Raw genomic sequence first — 18,302 nt, forward strand, 5'->3', positions numbered from 1 at the left:
ATACAGAGGTAATTACATATGTGTCAGTCTGTCTGTCTCTGTCTTTCTGTGTCCATCTTGGACATTTTAGACTGCAGTCTTTTTTAGCTGTTAAGTTAAGCTGTTTTTTCTATCTGTAAGTGGACATACACACAGACAGACAAACAGACTCACACATACACAAACGCGCGACAGCACGTGAACATACACACATTCAGGCATGCACACACACACAGACACACACTGATACATTTACTGCTATTAATAATTAGCATATTGGTATGGGTATACTAGTTGGCAGCGAGCATCAGGCACACTCAAAATTTCATGTGAAATTTTCTAGTTCATTAATTATAATTATCTCCAGATTTCTCCCAAAATTATCATGATCATGGAACTGTGATTGCTTAAACATTTAAATACCTATTGAAACTTTGATATATGCATCAATAGGTAAAATTTCAATTTATGTTTTGATGTTCAAATGGAGTCTCTATGTGAAAGTATACCACAAATGTTATTAGCATGTAGGCTAGCTGAAAACCTGATTTCAAGAAATGTGTGACTTGGAAAGAGTATGTATTGCTTGGAGCTTTCAGGGACAGAGTGGGGAACGTCTTGCACTACGGCAGATGAGGGTCACGGCAGGTGGTGAGGGTCATGGTGGCTGGTTTGGGGCGGAACAGGTTAGAACCCGCAGATTGCCGCTCGCGGCTATATTTATTATTATTTTCATGGCATTTTAAATTAGTTTTATGGCATGCTATACTATGACACTAGACTATTATAGTATGCCATAAAAATATCATGGTATAATATGCCATAAAAATCACTGAAAAATCTCTAAAAATGACTTTGTATAGTAAGCAATAAAAAATATTATATTATAGTAAGCAATAAAACATATAATAATATAGTATGCTAAACAAATCGTACATTATAGTGATGTATGCCATAAATCATGTTTTAGTGTAGTGTGCCATTAAAAATAAATAATTACATAGTATAGTGTGTTGTAAAAGAAAATGTCATAGCATAATATGCGATAGAAATACCATGACATAATAATAGTAATATTACGCTACATTAATGCCAAACTATGATTACAACACAAACACCTGACCAACTATGGCAGGGTCATCTAGTAGTTAGTGAGATCCCATGACAGCTTTAAATGTCCAAGACAGAACAAAAATAAGCACAACAAGCATATATTTTCATCACATTAGTCACATTACAAATATTTACAAATGATGCATACTGTTACAAAAAAAGGAAATATGTTACACTGCCCCCAGGATTTTGGTTGGTACTTCTTGTTTTGGTCGTATCCGTGAGCTTTCAGAAAATGTGTAGAAATGCAGGTGATATGCAGAGTACAGACAGAAGGCAGACGGTTGTCTGTATTATGTATGTAACATTGAGCATAAATAAGCCCTTAGACAGGAAGCCATTTTTCAGGTTTAATATTTGAGACACAAGGAGCTTGTAACTTCATGCACAATTGTCCACATATTGACCCATTTTCGCACAATTTTTTATAGCATCCTAGTATTGAGTTCACACTGCCATTTCAGAATCTCAATGTGGCAATATATTGCAACCTTGACTCATCATTCTTACCATATCTCCAATTCTGATTATGTTAGAGCCCTTGAACTTTGGCACAACGTAAATGGAATACTGTATTTTTAGTTTTCCCCCTTTTTGGAGGTTGCACCAAAGCAGGTGAAATTGATTCACAAGTTTAACTGACTTGGTGTTATACTGTGACCATTAAGTGTTCCCTTCATTTTTTTGAGCAGTGTATATACTTTGGGGGACTGGCTGGGGCCCCACCAACTTTGCACTCTTTCCAATTTTACAGGCAAGTAATAGAAAATACATCTGCTTGTGCCTTTCATTCATTTGGATCTATTGTGCACCATCATGTCTGTTCCCCTACCAAATTGTAATGGCTCTCAGAGTTATGCATATGAAGATACTGAACCCTACAAATGTCTTCCTGTCTAAGACATCTTTTAAGGTGTGGAAGTGAGAACATTCCGAGGGGCAAACAAAAAAATGCAATTATCCAAATTCAGTGAAAATATTTTACAGAATTATATTTTTGGTGGTTAAAGTTTAAATCAAATCTACAGTATAAACAAAGCCTCCGTCTCATTTGACATAAAATGACCCTTCAGCATATCAGTAAATGATTAGTGTTGTTATGACGCCCACAGCAAGCCCTGAAATCTCCTTTGAACCTGCAGAGAGGAAAACTGGCAGTGAAATATCTCTTGCCCAACTCTGGTGAGGCTCAGTCGTCATGAGATCTGTTTTGCTTTGGGGGGGTTTTCAGTTACATTCTGAAGCTGATCAGCTGTAGCATCATGAATCTGTGGATCAGCAGTCAACTCCTGGTAGTGGGGCTGTTTCTAAGCACCTCGGCTCTGACACCTGAAGAATGCCAACCCTTGGTCACACCTCTGTCTCTGGCCGACCCTTCCATAGTAAGCCCTCATCTGTATGTTTATTAGATATTAGAATTGAGGAACTGGAGCAGCATTCATCTTTTGGGGTGATTCTTCCTCAGTTTGTGCCTCTCATGGATTTGGATTAGCATCACATTCAAGTCAGAGCTAAGCATACATTAGTTTTAAAGATAGAAACAGGACCACGATTAACTGTGCAGTAAGAAGGTATTTTTACCCATTTCTCAAGATGTGACTCTGTTTCTAATACAGGTAGCCATCTTTGTTTGGATTAGTAAGTGCTAAAAACTTCATCCACATGGTTATTATGACCATTTAAGAAATGCTATTAGAATAGCAGTAATTGTTGTTAAACATTACCATGTATCATTTAAACATAGGTTTGAGAGCTACAATATTCACTCAGGATTTTTTGCAACATTATTGGAGTCCATGTTTTGAAACTAATTAAATATAACTAAAGAAGAGAACTATAAAAAACATTTGCAGCTATTTTTGTAATCTTCAGTACGATTATTATAGGAAGTGATTACATGACTTATTTTTTTGGAGGTAGTAATTAAAAAAAATCATTTTTCTTTCTTGTTTTGTCATTAGCCGCAATTTTTGTCATTTGTCATGTGGACCTGTAATGAAAAGTCCTTTAGCACCAGTTGTCTTGGTGCTCTTCACCAAGGTGCCACACATGCTGAAAGAGCACCAAGACAACTGTCCCTTGCCTACAGTCAAGTATAGTGGTGGCAGCATCATGGTTTAGGGCTGCATGAGTGCTGCCAGCTCTGGGGAGCTCGGTTCATTTAGTGAAACATGAATTCCAAGCAGAGCATGATCGCCCCTCTTCAGAAACTGAGCTGCAATGCAGTTTTCCAACATGATAATGACCCAAAACACACCTAGTAGATGACAACTGCCTTGCTGAGAAAGGTGAAGGTGATGGACTGGCCAAGTATGTATCCAGCCCTAAACTCACCTGTGCACCTGTGGGGCATCCTCAAGCTGAAGGTGGGGTAGCGCAAGGTGTCTTCACATCCATCTGCTCCATGATGTCATCATGGAGGAGTGGGAGAGGATTCCTGAAGCAACCTGTGAGCTCTGGTGAATTCCATGCCCAAAAGGGTTAAGGCAGTGATAGATAATAGTGGTTGGCACACAAAATATTGACACTTTAGGCACAATTTGGACATGTTCACTGTGGGGTGTACTCACTTATGTTGCCAGCTGTTTAGATGTTGATGACTGTCTTTTGAGTAATTTTCAGAGGAAGATAAATCTATACTACTATACAAGCTGTACACTGACTACTTTAAGTTATATCAAAGTGTCATTTCTATAGTGTTGTCCCATGACAAGATATAATAAAATATTTGCAGAAATGGGAGGGGTGTACTAACTTATGTGAGATACTGTATATATATATATATATATATATATATATATATATATATATATGTATATATATATATATATATATATACACATATATATATATATATATGTATCACTCTCCACTTTCTGTCTGTGTTTTGAGCTGCTGTGGCATATGAATTTCCCAAGTGTGGGAACAATAAAGTTTATCTTATCTTGATGGAGACGGTGCTAACGGCCCTAACATTACAGAACATGGTGACTCCATTGCTAGCAGCAACAGACAGTTAGCAGAGAAGGAAGGAGGAAGCAGCAAGCAAGAGCCGCGTGTACTCTAACACATACATACACAAATTATTGATATTCAACGATATACCTGGTGAGCAATTACCTGAGAGCCACCAGACACTTGTTTCATCGACGAGGGATTACAGTGGACTACACAAAAAGTGAGAAGTGCTCTTGTGTAGGAGAGGATCACAGAGCACAGGAAAACAGGAGTCACCGGCCTAGCAAAACCTGGACGTCACTATGGCAATGTGTGTGTACTGCAAAAGTGCTTACTCACAGTTAAAGGACGATATCAATCGCCTGAAGTCAGAGCTCCAAAAAAGGGATGAGCTGATTGAAGAATTTGCCTTTGTAGCTGCCGCCCAGTCAAAGCATATTTCATATATGCAGTCGTCAGCTCTCATTGTCCCAGCAGCCCGATCATCCACCTCCCTGATGTCCCAGATCATCTCGGACTCTGCGGCCACCCTCCTGTGGCTGGCCTCGATAAACACTGGCACCGCAGCGGTCCGTCCGGAGGGCCCGGTGGCAGGGGTCGGCCGGTCCCAGGAGCCTGAGCCGGACGCAGGGGCAGCGGGCTCCACCACCGCTGCACCGGACCTGATCGCTACAACGCCGCCACCGGCCACACCGATGCCCCCAGATGATCCGTGGGTGCGCATCGGAGCAAGGCCTAAGGACCCGATCTTCAGCTCCACACCAAATCAAGTTAATCCAGGGTCCCAACCATCCTGGACAGAGCTGGTGCGCCGTGGACGCAAGAGGGATTCGTGTGGGACTCTTCCACAACCACCCCTAGGTCTCTCCAACCGCTACACAATCTTGCTGGATGAGGCTCCGGTCCATCCCGTCGATTCCCCTGCAGTCCCAACGGGCTCCACCCAGTGCCACCGGGCCCTCTTCTCCCACGGCCACCGAGCCCTCTCCACCTGCGGCCGCCGAGCCCTCTCCACCTGCGGCCAGTGTTGGTCGCTCCGCTCGCCGCTCCTCTACAGGGAGGGACCACCGTAGGATGCTGAAGGAGGCTGTTATCATGCACTCAGGGGCTCTCTCTCGGGCTTCCACATCTCCGCACACTTGTCTGCCTACGCAGACTGTCCCGGTCCCAACACAGGCGGAGGTGACTGAACGCCCTCTGTCCACTCCAGGCAGTCCATCACCACCTTCTCCATGTCCTCTCTTCCCCCCAAACACATTAATTATTGGCGACTCCATAACCAGGAACATCCTCTTCATTAACACCATCACACAATGTCTCCCTGGTGCCACCGTCCCCGATGTCCTGGATAAACTCCTGTCCCTCCTGCCCTCACTCCCCAGCTCTGTTAAAAGAGTTGTGGTGCATATGGGGACCAACGACACAACCCGCCGGAAGTCAGCGTGCACCAAAAACAATTTTAACCTCCTCTTCGATGTTTTAAAGGACTGTGGAAAGTCTGTTTTTATTTCAGGGCCAATACCGACTCTCGGTCGCGGAGCCAGCCGTTTTAGTCGGCTCCTCAGCCTTAACACTTTCCTCCAGGCGGCCAGCAGGAAGTACAGCTTTGGATTTATTGACAATTTTAACTTGTGGGATCGTTCTTCTCTTTTTAACAGTGATGGAGTACATCCCAACAAATGGGGTAGCCAAATGCTGTCGGCTAACTTGCAGCATGCTGTGCAATCCCTCCCACGTGCCTGACTGTTTACACCTGACACACACACCACTTCTTCTTCTACGGCACAACACAGATTCCCACGACACCTCCCTCCAGTGGTCCCTCCTGTCATCATACTCAGCTCCCTCAAACAAAACTGACACACCCACTGTTATACCCACCATCATTTCATATCATAGACCCACTGCAACACGCTCATCATCACACCCCGCTGCTGCAAACCACAACAATTTAATTCAGATCCCTCGGCAACCTCTGTTACCCCCTGCCCCTAATTTAAATTTTAATCCTGTAAATTTTGGTCTTTTAAATATCCGATTCTTAAATAGTAAATCATTTCTATGCCATGATTTTATTACTTTTAACAAACTGGACTTTTTTTTATCATAACAGAGACTTGGCTGTCTGAGGGAGACTGCAGCCCTCTCATTGAAGCAACCCCCCCTGATTTTGTACATCTCCATCAACCCCGGCTGACAGGCAGGGGAGGGGGGGTTGCTGTTATTTACAGGAAGGTTTTTAAATGCACTCCCATTCCACAGAGCGATTTTACCTCATTTGAACATCTTGGTTTTATAGTAAATTCTAAACATCCAGTGATTTTAATAATTTTTAATAATAATAACCGCCCAGGCCAAACAATGTTTTTATTCAAGAGTTTGCCCACTTAGTATCTGGTTTTATAACAAAGTATGACAAAGTTCTCATTTTAGGTGATTTTAACATACATGTTCAGGTTTCTGATCAATATTTTAATGTGCACAATAATAACCTTTCACATGGTAATCATATTTTTATTTGTTATCTTTTGCATATGTGTGGCTGCTCCGTGTGTGTGAGCAGAGTGCACGCGCGTTGTGCACCCGCCTAGAGACACATATTACTAACTTGTTTTACAACGAAATACTGCGCCGTTGACTTTAGACCAAGTTTTTATTGGTCACTGGCGCATTTGCTTTTCCCGTCATCTAACTAGCAACGCGCCATGACTGCGCCTGACCACTCCTCATTTTTAGACCAACACGCCCAGAGAGCAAGCGCAAGTTCATTTGCTAGTTAGACAAAGAGGGCGCAGGGTGTGAAAATGACAACTGCGCCTGCATCTAAATAGCAATGACACTTGCAACATGGATTATGCGCCGTCCGCTTTAGACCATCTAAACAGGGCCCTATGTCTGCCAGCCAGTTTTCTGAGCTTTTTACTGTTCCTTCTTTAACTGCTTTTAATCAAAATTTTAATACAGAGGAGCTGCTCGCCCTTTTTAACCAAACCTGTCACACTGTTCTGGACTCTGTTGCCCCCTACAAAGTCAAAAAACTAAATAGTGCACCACAGCCTTGGTTGAACGATTCAATCCATGAACTAAAGAGAGACTGTAGGAGAAAGGAACGAAAATGGAAGAAGACAGGTTTACATGTATTTTATGAAATTTGGAAAGAATCAATGATGAAATTTCAAGAAAAAGTTAAAGAAGCATCATTTTTCTCTAATTTAATTTTAGCAAATCAATCCAACCCCAGAATTTTACTTAAAGTAGTAGACTCAGTCACCACCCCCTCCCCCTGACATTTTACTGATGCCTCTCATGAGATGTGCGAAGATTTTTAAAAATTTTTTACCAACAAAATTAATCTTTTAAGACAACAAATCACCCCCCAGACCGCGTTTTACATGCCAGTAGGGACATTTACAGTTATTTTAGTAATTTTGACCAGTTTCACTGTCGTTTTTATCTGAAATCTTAACCCACATGAAACCAGCTACCTGCAGCCTTGATGTCATTCCAACAAAATTTCTTAAAGAGGTTATTGACACAGTTGGACCCAGTATTTTATTGATTATTAACAGCTCATTAACAAAAGGCATTTTTCCATCTTCTTTTAAACATGCTGTGGTCCAACCTCTTTTAAAGAAACCCAGCCTTGATCCTTCTGATTTTAACAATTTTAGGCCAATTTCTAAACTCCCGTTTTTATCAAAAATTTTAGAAAAAGTGGTTTCAACCCAGCTTTTAGCTTTTATGTGTCATAAGAATCTCTTTGAGAGATTTCAATCAGGTTTTAGAGCCCTACACAGTACAGAAACTGCCCTCCTCTAAGTAACCAATGATCTTCTTTTAGCTGCCGACAGGGGAGAGAGCGCAATTTTAATCCTTTTAGACCTAAGTGCAGCCTTCGACGCTGTTGATCATGCCATTTTAATTGACCGTCTGGAAACCTGGGTTGGCATCAAGGACACTGAACTTAGCTGGTTTTATTCCTACCATTTAGATAGAACTTTTGCAGTCACCATAGGTAATTACACATCCTCAAAAACTCAGATTACCTGTGGTGTACCGCAAGGTTCAATTTTAGGTCCAATTTTATTTTCTATTTATATGCTTCCGCTCGGTCAGATCATCCACTGCCACAACGTGTCTTTCCATTGCTATGCGGACGACACACAGATATACTTCCCGCTGAGACCGGATGACCCAAGAAGCCTAGCTGCTGTGTTAGATTGTCTCAACGATATCAACTGTTGGATGGCCCAAAACGTTCTTCAACTCAGTAACTCCAAATCCGAAATCATACTGTTCACTCCGCCAACCTCCACCAGTCCCATTGAAAATAGCCTTGGTCCCCTGTCCATTAACGTCAAATCCGCAGCCAGAAACTTAGGAGTAATATTCAATCCAGACCTCAACTTCCAACCTCATATCAATAAAGTTGTCCAGTCCTGCTTCCATCAGTTAAGAACTATCTCCAAAATCAAACCCATGCTCCCACATTCTGACATAGAAAAAATAACCCAGGCATTCATCTCCTCCAGACTCGATTACTGTAACTCACTCCTCTCTGGCATAAACCATAAATCACTCTCCCGCCTCCGACTGGTCCAGAACGCAGCAGTTAGGCTTCTGACTGGTTTTAACAGACGGCATCACATCACCCCAATCCTGGCTTCCCTCCATTGGCTACCTGTGCATTTTAGAATTGATTTTAAGATTTTACTGATCACTTTTAAAGCCCGTCTGGGTCTGGCCCCAAGTTACATAGCAGAAATGTTGACCCCATATGAGCCAGTACGCAGCCTTAGATCCTCGGGCAGGGCCCTCCTGGCCGTTCCAAAGTCGAGACTTAAATCTAGAGGCGACCGCGCTTTTTCCACCAGGGCCCCTCGACTTTGGAACAACCTGCCTGAGGAGATAAGGCTTGCAGAATCAGTAACATCTTTTAAATCTCTTCTTAAAACCCATTTTTATAGACTTGCCTTGATGTGATGTCGTCTTTTTATCTTTTTATTTATTCTTTTTATTTATTTTATTCTGTTACTTTTAATTGTTTATTCTTCGTTATTCTATTGTCATTATACAATGTTGTCTTTTTATCCTTCTATTTGTTTATTTCTAGTATTTAGAAATAATAGTTTTATTGCCTTTATTGTTCTTATCTCTTTTAACATTCTGGGCTCTAGTTTCGCAGACCGGGCGAGACAGGGGCGCAGCGCACCTGCGCTTCGCCAAGTGGGTGTGGCCAGGCGGATTTTGCAAGTTTGGCACACCGTGCGCGCTGGCGCAGCTACTCCTCTATCCCACCTCCGTCCCTCCTACCTGCACAAGTCGGAAAGAGGGAGGAGAGAAGGCATGGAGTGGGTTTTACACACATCACACCAATCAAATGAGCCCCTCTCCTCGCCCTTAAATGCGCCATGCGAAGGCGTAATGAGAGTTTACTCAATTCGCCATGGCAGAAGAGAGCAGCAGCGTCAGACGGCCAAACTTCTCCCAGGAGGAAACTGATGTTTTGGTCCGGGAGGTCCAAGCTCGCAGTGTCCGAATATATGGAACTGCGAGCAGACCTCCATGGGCTGATGATGCAAAGGTAGCCTGGGAGGAGGTCACCACAATTGTAAATCAATGTTGCGTTTCTCTCGTGTGCCCGCTCTCTCTTTCTCTCACAGTCTCACTCTGTTTCTTTTCTTTTGACTTTTCTAAGATGACAGATGCTGAATATATACTCCCTATCTGATGCTGTGGCTGTTTGTGGTTGGCTGAGAGGGATGTGAACTCATTAGTTTGCAGCTGTGTTAATCAAATCAGGTTGGGTTTCCATTACGCGTGCCAAACGGTGCCAATCCCCTTTGATCTGACATCAGATGTGACGGGACAGTCGATACAGAGATACATTTATGTGCTGATTGCAGATAGTTGCATTGAATAGTGGTTTTCTGGGTATTTATTGCATCGTTAATGTGCCTGACATTCTGGAAACCTGCCTGTGAGGTTTTGGTGACGTGTGCGCACTGTCCGCCGGTCAGCCAAACTTCAGCTTACACCGGCTGCGCTCCACCTGCACTGACAGTAGACCTGGTTTCAGCTGGCAAGCTTTTAGCGCACCTTCGGTGAAGCCTTTTGGCACGAAACTGTCACTGCGCCAAGCTGGATCTGTCGACACGTCTCCCTGCTGCACCGCTACACCCATCTCAGCGGACCTTGGTCTGCCAAACTACCAAACTGAGCACGCCTCGGGTTGCGCTGCTCGAAACTAGCTCTCCGTGGGGATAGCCATCCTGCGCCACCCTGCGCTGCGCTGGGAAACTAGAGCCCTCTGTCTTATCATTCTGTCTGTGTTTTGCTTAACTTTACCTCAATTTGAGCCTCAATTTTGTCCTGCTTTTGTTTGCCCTCACTGTTTTGAGACTCTTGCTATAGATATTCCTGCGCTTGCTTTGTTTGTCAAAGCACTTTGTAAACTTTTGTTTTTAAAGGTGCTATATAAATAAAGTTATTATTATATTATCTTATCTTAAATCCAATATTCTTGTTATTACCTCCTCAATTTCTGATGAGGTGGACATGATAACCTTTAATACATTTGACGTTATTCATCCCTACAACAGGAAATACTTTATCCCTAACCTGATACAGTGTGCACTGCACATGTGAGCATTTTTGATGATGGCCTCTGTCCAGTCCTTTTGTCTTGTCACATTTAACCATAGTTGTCTTTTTCTTTCTCTTTTTTTTTTTTTTTTTTGGTTAACAGGCAGTGGCGGCTGGTTTTGAGCCATGACTCCTTCTATTCTAGATCCCAATAAAACAACAGACACAAAGACCACATTTTAAGATCCCTATGTGGCCTACAGCCCTGTGGGGGATAGGTAGGTTTTGCCTCCAGCTAACAAACTGATGTCAGTATGACGTCTGCTCTTAAAGGGTCTATATAGTCTCTGTTTAATGCTTGACTAAATACATCAAAATGAAATGTGACAAAATGTCACAAAAACAACAAAAATATCAATATTACAATTTACTCAAAATGACTAACTGTAAATAAATATTTAAACACTCTACAGGCTATAGGCACTTCCTCTACCTTTGCCACAAAGCTCATCCAGTTAAGTGTCTTTTGTACTTTTGCCTTCATGATACTCAAGATAAATACCAATAACTGACTTTGTGGAATATAAATGTGTTTTCTACAAAAACCTTTCAAATCATGAGTAAACAAGATTATGATTCTGACCAGAGCTGACAGTTTTTAATGCCACAAACACATTTTGGTTAGTGCCAGAAGCTCTAAAGGTAGAAGGTAGAGCGGGTTATCCACTAATCAGAAGATCAGCAGTTCAGTCCCCAGCTCCTCCAGTCTGCATGTAGAGGTATTCTTGGGCTAGATACTAAACTAAATTGCTCCCAATGGCTGTTCTTTCGTTGTGTGAGTGTGTTAAAAACTGAATGGCACGTGGCACCTTGTACAGCAGCCTCAGCCACCAGTGTGTGAATGTGTGTGTGAATGGGTGAATGTGACTTGTAGTGTAAAAAGCACTTTGAGTGGTCGGAAGACTAGAAAGGCGCTATACAAGTGCAAGTCCATTTACTGAATTTCAGTGTCCAACTGTACTAAAAGATGTTTGTGTCAACTGACTTCATGTTTCTGTGCAGATGTACGGCAGGACGAACTTCATCGTGGGTTACACTGATAATGAAGTATTTAAAGGTATCCTGAAGCTAACCGAGAGCTGCTGGTTAAACATCACCCCGTCATCAAATGTCACTGAAGCTTTCATGTCTCAGGAGAACAAGATGTGAGTTGATATTTAATGTACATTCAAAAACATTCGAGGAAGAATTCTCCTAAAACATATTTAACACAGTTATTATGTGTCTAAGATGATCACTTTTCCTTCTTAGGTTCATTTTCCTTTATTTTCCTGTCCTTATGCTGCTCCTGGTTCACTTATTTCCTAATCATGAAATCCAGTTGTCCTACATCATTGTGAGCATTTATATTTGTGCGGTGGTGTGTCCATGTCACTCTACAGTTACACCTCCAACACTCTAGTCAGCGTCGGAGGGTCTTGTGAAGTGCTATAAAGTTGATTCAATTCCATTTTCGTTCCTTGATTCAAAACACACGTTAAACATGGCTTAATAGCGACAATTTCAAACACAAGTAGACAAATTGGCTTCACTATAACTTGCTGCATTCACAGACAAGGCAAGTAAAAAGTAAAGTACAGGAGGAGTAAAAGTGCAAATGATAAAGTTAGAAGGAAGAGGGAGACAGTAGTGATGGCGAAATTTGGATTGAAGAACATTGCACTAAGGAGGGCTCTGTGGCAACCCAAGGTGTAAGAACACACTTTTGGCTAAAAAGAACATACAAAGATGAGGAGGGTGCGGCACAGTGGCAGGATGAGCAACTAATCCGACTAAAACTTTGGCAAATCACGAAATTTGTGAATTTGTGGCAAGTGCAGGAAGAATTTCCAAGCGTGCCATGGGAGACAATCCTGCTTAGATTGTGGGTTCCCTACTCATTAGACCCAATACTACAATACTTGTGCACTCACTACAAGAGCAGACCAGTAGCTTCGCTTCCTCTGGACCAAGTAATACCATCAACAGGTTTAGAAGAGGGGGTAGTGTTTGCCCTGCGTTGCAGATCGCTGGTGAGCCCAGAAGGGTTGAGTGAGAAACAGGAAAATTTGGCTGCTTTACTAAAACCCCTCAAGAAGATGGGTCAGAAAATTTAGAAAACAACCCGTGGAGAGAAAAGAAATATAAGACAGCTATCACAGTAGGAAAAATAATTGTGCTAATACGCACAAAAGAAACAGACGAACAGCTGGAGCTCCCAAGGGCAGGTGAAGTTAAACAAGGCTTCATGGGGCCGATCAGGGAAAGATGGAAAAAGTGGACCTAACCCCCCTGGAGATAGTGATGCAGAAACGCCCTGGTCGAAAAAATCAAATTCGACACTGTGTGGCTAAGGAAAGGAAAAAATCGCTGGCCTAAAAATAGTGCCTTCGATCTGGCATGCTGTGATGAAGTCGAGACGGAATTAAGACAGGTTGAAGCTAAAGACACAAAAGCTAGCTATAAGAACAGAAATAAATGGAGAAGGAAGTGTTGGGGTGGTTTAGGCAAGTAGGGAGCAAGAAGCAAATGGTGCAGCTAGAAGGCAGAGAGCACCCAGAGGGGCCACAGATGAACAAAGACGTAGTACCCACAGCGCCACCATTGCCAGCAGCACCACCACCATACCCATATAGCACACCACCGTCAGGGGCAGGACAGTACGTGGTGAAGGAAGAGGAAGCAATAACAATGAAGGGCCAATTGAAAGGGAAGTTTACAATGATGCTGGCCAATGTGACCGAGACTGAACCTAAGAATAAGAACCGTAGACTGGCGAAAACACATGGAAAATTACTAACTCATTCACCGCAGGCCATGGATACAGACTCAGAGGAAGGTTGGATAACCTCCAGTAGGGCCTCAGAAGATGAAATAGCGGACTCCAGCAGGGAACTGGATCCCATGTCATAACAGAGAGACTCATACAAACAGGAAGGAAGTCAATGTCGGCCACAGAGGAAGACACCAGTGGCAGAGAAGGGTGGCAAGAGTCACGGCCAGGACAGAGGGAGGTTGGAGAGAGATAAAAGACCATACTGTGAAGAGTGTGAATAGTTGCACCCCAAGGTAGGATGGTCTAAGACCCACAGATTCTGCAGGGGTGCAAGTAACCCGATAACAAGGGAACAAGATAAATTTGAGTTGTACAGGAGGGAATCAGAGGATGAGAAGGTCAGACTAGGAAAGTCATTGGACGGCCTGGAACGACAGATAGCAACACAGATCGACGATATGGCCGAAAGGGTGCGTCAAATGTCCCCCATCGATTCACTACCAACTGGAGATCTTGCAGCCACCATCGGCCAGCAACCCATCGATAACAGCAGACACCCAAGGGCCTGGAACCCCAGAATATCATTGCTGAAAGCTATTGCAGCAGTGGGATGAGTCCACAAGACAGCATGACAAGAGAGTGGAACGAATGGCACAAGCCCTAGATCGATTAGAAAGACAGTTGGATAGCTCGGATTTTCCCCAGGAAAAAGATGGCAGGTCCCCAGAAGGCACCTTAAGAGAACTTCAAGGTACCCTAGAGCTGAGTAAGAGTGAGCTAGATTGTCTATCCTCTGAATGCAGGAATGCAGGCGCAAACAAGAAAACTGGTGGAAGTGAGCGTGAAGAAAGAAAAGACAAGGGGCCCCAGAGTGATGGTGGTGACTGGTTGATGCTAAGAGGGGGAAAGAAAATCAGTCAGCCTACATTTTTTGATGATGAAAGTGATACAGAGGTAGAGCTTATGTGCCCCCTAGTGACAAAAGCTTCAGTTAGGACCCAATACAAACCGTGATAGGTCTGGCAGAGCATTTGCCAGTCCTTACAGATGGAGCTGATAAATGGATAATGGCATTGGAGGAAACCACGGGAGGTATACGCCTGGCGCTAGGAGACGTCAAGGCTTTACTCATGTATATGGCGGGGAAACAAACCACCCACGAAATGTTTGTCGAGGCTGGACTGGGCTCAGCAGTGACGGGCAACATTTATGATGATGAAGAGTTTGGAAGGTATCATAGTAAGGTTTGGTAGCAGCTAAGGAAACAGTACACAGAAAAGAGAGACCCTTCCAGACTGGAAGGAAAGACATTGAGAGACAATGAATGTTCTTCCAGGTTCCTGCACAACTTCCAACAAAGATGGAAGGAGGAGAATGGAGAGGCATGGAATGCCAATAAAAGAACTCAGAGCCTATTCAAAATGATGGTTAAAAAGGCTATGCCTGAGGAAGTGCGGCGGGGAGCTGATGAAGATGGATTGGCCAATGTTCTCAGAACATATTGCTCACCACGTGGGCCACTACAGAAGACTGAAGAAAAAACAGGAAGAGGAAAGTAAGCAGCTGGCCAACAAACCGACACAGCTGCAACTGGGAGAACTGGCCAAGCACGTGAAGAAAGAGAAAAATTCAAGCTCCTGTCGTGGTGGCCAATCAGGCAGCTCCCCAGACCGTTCAGCCACAAACTACGCCCCACACCGTAGAACAGACGACCCCCTCAGGTCTGGACTCAACAGAACCTGTCAGCACCGTCACTACACATCATAATTATTACCACCCGCGCCAAACGCCAGGTAACAACAACCAGCGACCCATAAGGGGACGGGGGTCGAGGTATGCCTAGAGGAGGCACAGCAAACCGTGGAGGATGGAGAGGGGATACAGCCTTTCAACCAATCTTTCAACCATCCCAGCAACAATCTTACCAACAAACTGCAGCCTACCAGTCACTGGTCCCGCAAGACGTGAATGCAAACAACCAAGGAACAAATCCAGCTGTATCGGACAACGTGTGCTGGGGGTGTGGGCAACCAGGACACAGACGAAGGAACTGCTCTGTTAATCCGTGGCTGGGTCCGGCAGAGAACTGGCCCAACACGGAGCAGGGGTGCCCGTGGAAGGGTTGCCCAGAGGAGCCAGAGGGGGAAAGTACGTTCACATTTCTAAGGATAAACAAATTGTCCGAATCTCGGTCAACGTAGGCGATAAGACAAGACAGATTGGTAGATGGAAACACACCTACACATGATAGTAGCATCTGAACATGAACATCTGCTATACCAACTTCCACAACAGTTGTGGACAGCTCACAAGACAGATGTCAGGCTAATCAAATCAGCTCAACCTGTTCACATCACATTGAAACCGCATATTCATTTACCTTATCAAAGAAAATATCCCCTCAAGCAGCATGCCGTTGAAGGTATCAGGCCAACAATCGATGGATTGGTAAAAGTGGGAGTGTTGGTTAAAACCAGGAGCCCATGCAACACACCTATCTTTCCCATCAGGAAGGCGAATTCAAAAGATTATTGCTTAGTACATGACTTAAGAGCAGTTAATGCCATAGTGGATGCAGAGACACCACATGTCCCAGATCCACATACTTTGCTCTCAAACATACCACCTGGTACTCAGTGGTACACAGTCATTGATTTGTGTTCTACTTTTTTCAGTGGGTCCCTACATCCGGATTCTCAATACCTGTTTGTGTTCACATATGAAGGCCAACAGTACACGTTTACTCACTTGCCCCAGGGCTTCTCCGACAGTCCGTCAATCTTCAACCGAGTGCTGACGCAGGACTTGTCACATCTTGCTGTGCCAAGTACGGTGTTGCAATATGCAGATGATTTACTCATTTGTAGTTCCACAAAATAACAATGTCAAAAAGACTCTGTTGCGGTACTCACAGCTCTGGCAGAAGGAGGGCATAAAGTCAGTAAAGATAAGTTGCATTCTGCCAGCAATCAGTGAAGTACTTAGGTAGAAGGCTGAGCGGTGACAAAAGATGTATTGCACCGTCTCAGCTAGAAGCAGTGATCAAAGCCCCACAGCCACAAACAGTGGGCCAGATGTTGTCTTTTCTGGGCATGACAGGGTACAGCAGACTGTGGATTTGTGACTACGCCATTAACTCTGCCCCACTTGGGGCCTTAATAAGAGCAGCAGGTCAAACTAACAATGCAGCACAATTAGCTTGGACAGAGGAAGCGGAAGGCACATTTCGGGCATTGAAAGCAGACATGCAGTCTGCCCCAGCTTTGGGGACCCCAAACCTTTATGTTGCTGAAAAGTTCGGGTACGCCTGTGCCTACGGGCAAACAGCCATCAACATACTATAGCACCAAACTGGATAACATAGAGGCAGGACTGCCCCCTTGTTATCAAGGATTGGCAGCTGCCGTTTTTGCCTTTCAAAAAGCATCATCATTGATGATGGGGCAATGGGGCATCCTGTAACCTTGTATACATTTCACCAACTGCATGCCTTATTAACAAGTCTGAGAATTGTTTTAACGCAAGCCAGATGCACTGGCTATGAGGTCATACTGTCGGCTCCTGAACTTAACATCCAGCGTCGTATCATTATCAACCCGGCTACAAAAATGATGCTACCAACAGAAGGTACACCACGATTGTCTTAAGGATATGGAGAAATTTATGCAGGCTCGAGAAGACTTGCATAATTAACCAATTCCAGCCGACCTCACATTGTTGGTTGACTGTTCTTGTTTTCGAGATGCTATAGGTAGCCATGCAGGCTATGGCATCGTCCAGCTCAACAACAATGACAAAACCGTTCGAGTTAGTAAGAGGGCCCCATGAGAGCCAGAGAGTCAAACTGAGACAAAAGGAAGGGTTAAAACGGGGATGACTGCTACGATGCTACTAACACTATTGCTTCTCATGGCAGGACTAAGTCAAATTGAGGGAGTAGAGTGGACGGAGTTGAGTCAAGACCAGATAAAGAGCTGTCTACTAACACTAGGGACTATGGCAGCGAAGCAGGGAAAACTTCCCACTAAAGAGGTAGTGCAGTTAACCTACTATAAGTCACAGGCCTATGACAATATACTAGTGGAGGGCCCAGGAAACATTAAATTGCATGGCTCATCCTTATGATCACAATGTGGTGGTGAGGGTATGGTGTCAGCAGAGGCCGGTGTTGTAAAAAAGGCTGCATCGACACAGGTACAGGGCACATGGTGCCCCTAGAAATAGCCCAGCAATGGCTCAAACTGGATCCAGAACATGGTAGACAGCAAAGAAGTGTACCAGCACAGAGAACAGAGTTAGTAATGACTACCACCTGGAGGTCCAACATGTTTCGCCAGTGGTTAGAGTACTCTGCCAAACAGGTAACTAACAGTTCATGCATAGCCTGTCACAAGAGGAAGGGACTGCCTAGAGTCAGGCCCCTCCCAGGAATAGAGGATTGTGAACCTGCTTTACACAGTGTGTCATGTGGATGGCTGCAGGGAAAACAAGGTATGCTAATAATAGTGAAATTTGTACATTAAGCCTGAAGGGTGCCCCTAATCAAGTCAAAAGTGAGTTTCAAGTCCAGCTGCCAATTCTGCTATGGGGCGAAACCATACCAATGCCACTTGGATCTGGATTTACGACCTCATTAATTGCTAAGAACCATTAGCAGACATGTTTTGGATGTGTGAAGAAGACCACCAGGTAAAAGCTGGCAGAGCGCTTGTGACACGATCACACTGGAAAAAGGATGATAATGTGTATCACATGGAACCAGATACCAAAAGGTGTTCTTAGTGAACATCAGGCCATAAGAGATGCTTGGTTAATGTCTGGTAGAGCACTGGGTTCCATACCATTTGCAGGA

The 18,302-nt window shown here is 43.9% G+C and overlaps 1 protein-coding gene across 3 annotated transcripts in view; it reads left to right on the forward strand.

The window, feature by feature from the left end:
* The first annotated feature begins 2,273 nt into the window (after window positions 1–2,273).
* Window positions 2,274–18,302, forward strand: part of LOC125904315 (uncharacterized) — a 37,871-nt gene continuing 21,842 nt past the window's right edge. Inside the window, exons 1-2 of one of the 3 annotated variants that reach the window (XM_049601654.1) lie at window positions 2,274–2,474; window positions 11,698–11,840. In XM_049601654.1, the coding sequence (XP_049457611.1) occupies window positions 2,355–2,474; window positions 11,698–11,840 (263 nt within the window). In that variant the 5' untranslated portion in view covers window positions 2,274–2,354. Of the gene's footprint in view, window positions 2,475–10,894; window positions 10,914–11,697; window positions 11,841–18,302 lie in introns of those variants that run through there. The other 2 variants (XM_049601655.1, XM_049601657.1) reach the window with 2 other exon arrangements.

The sequence above is a fragment of the Epinephelus fuscoguttatus genome, linkage group LG17 (assembly GCF_011397635.1).
Source record: "Epinephelus fuscoguttatus linkage group LG17, E.fuscoguttatus.final_Chr_v1".
NCBI classification, from domain to species: Eukaryota; Metazoa; Chordata; class Actinopteri; order Perciformes; family Serranidae; genus Epinephelus; species Epinephelus fuscoguttatus.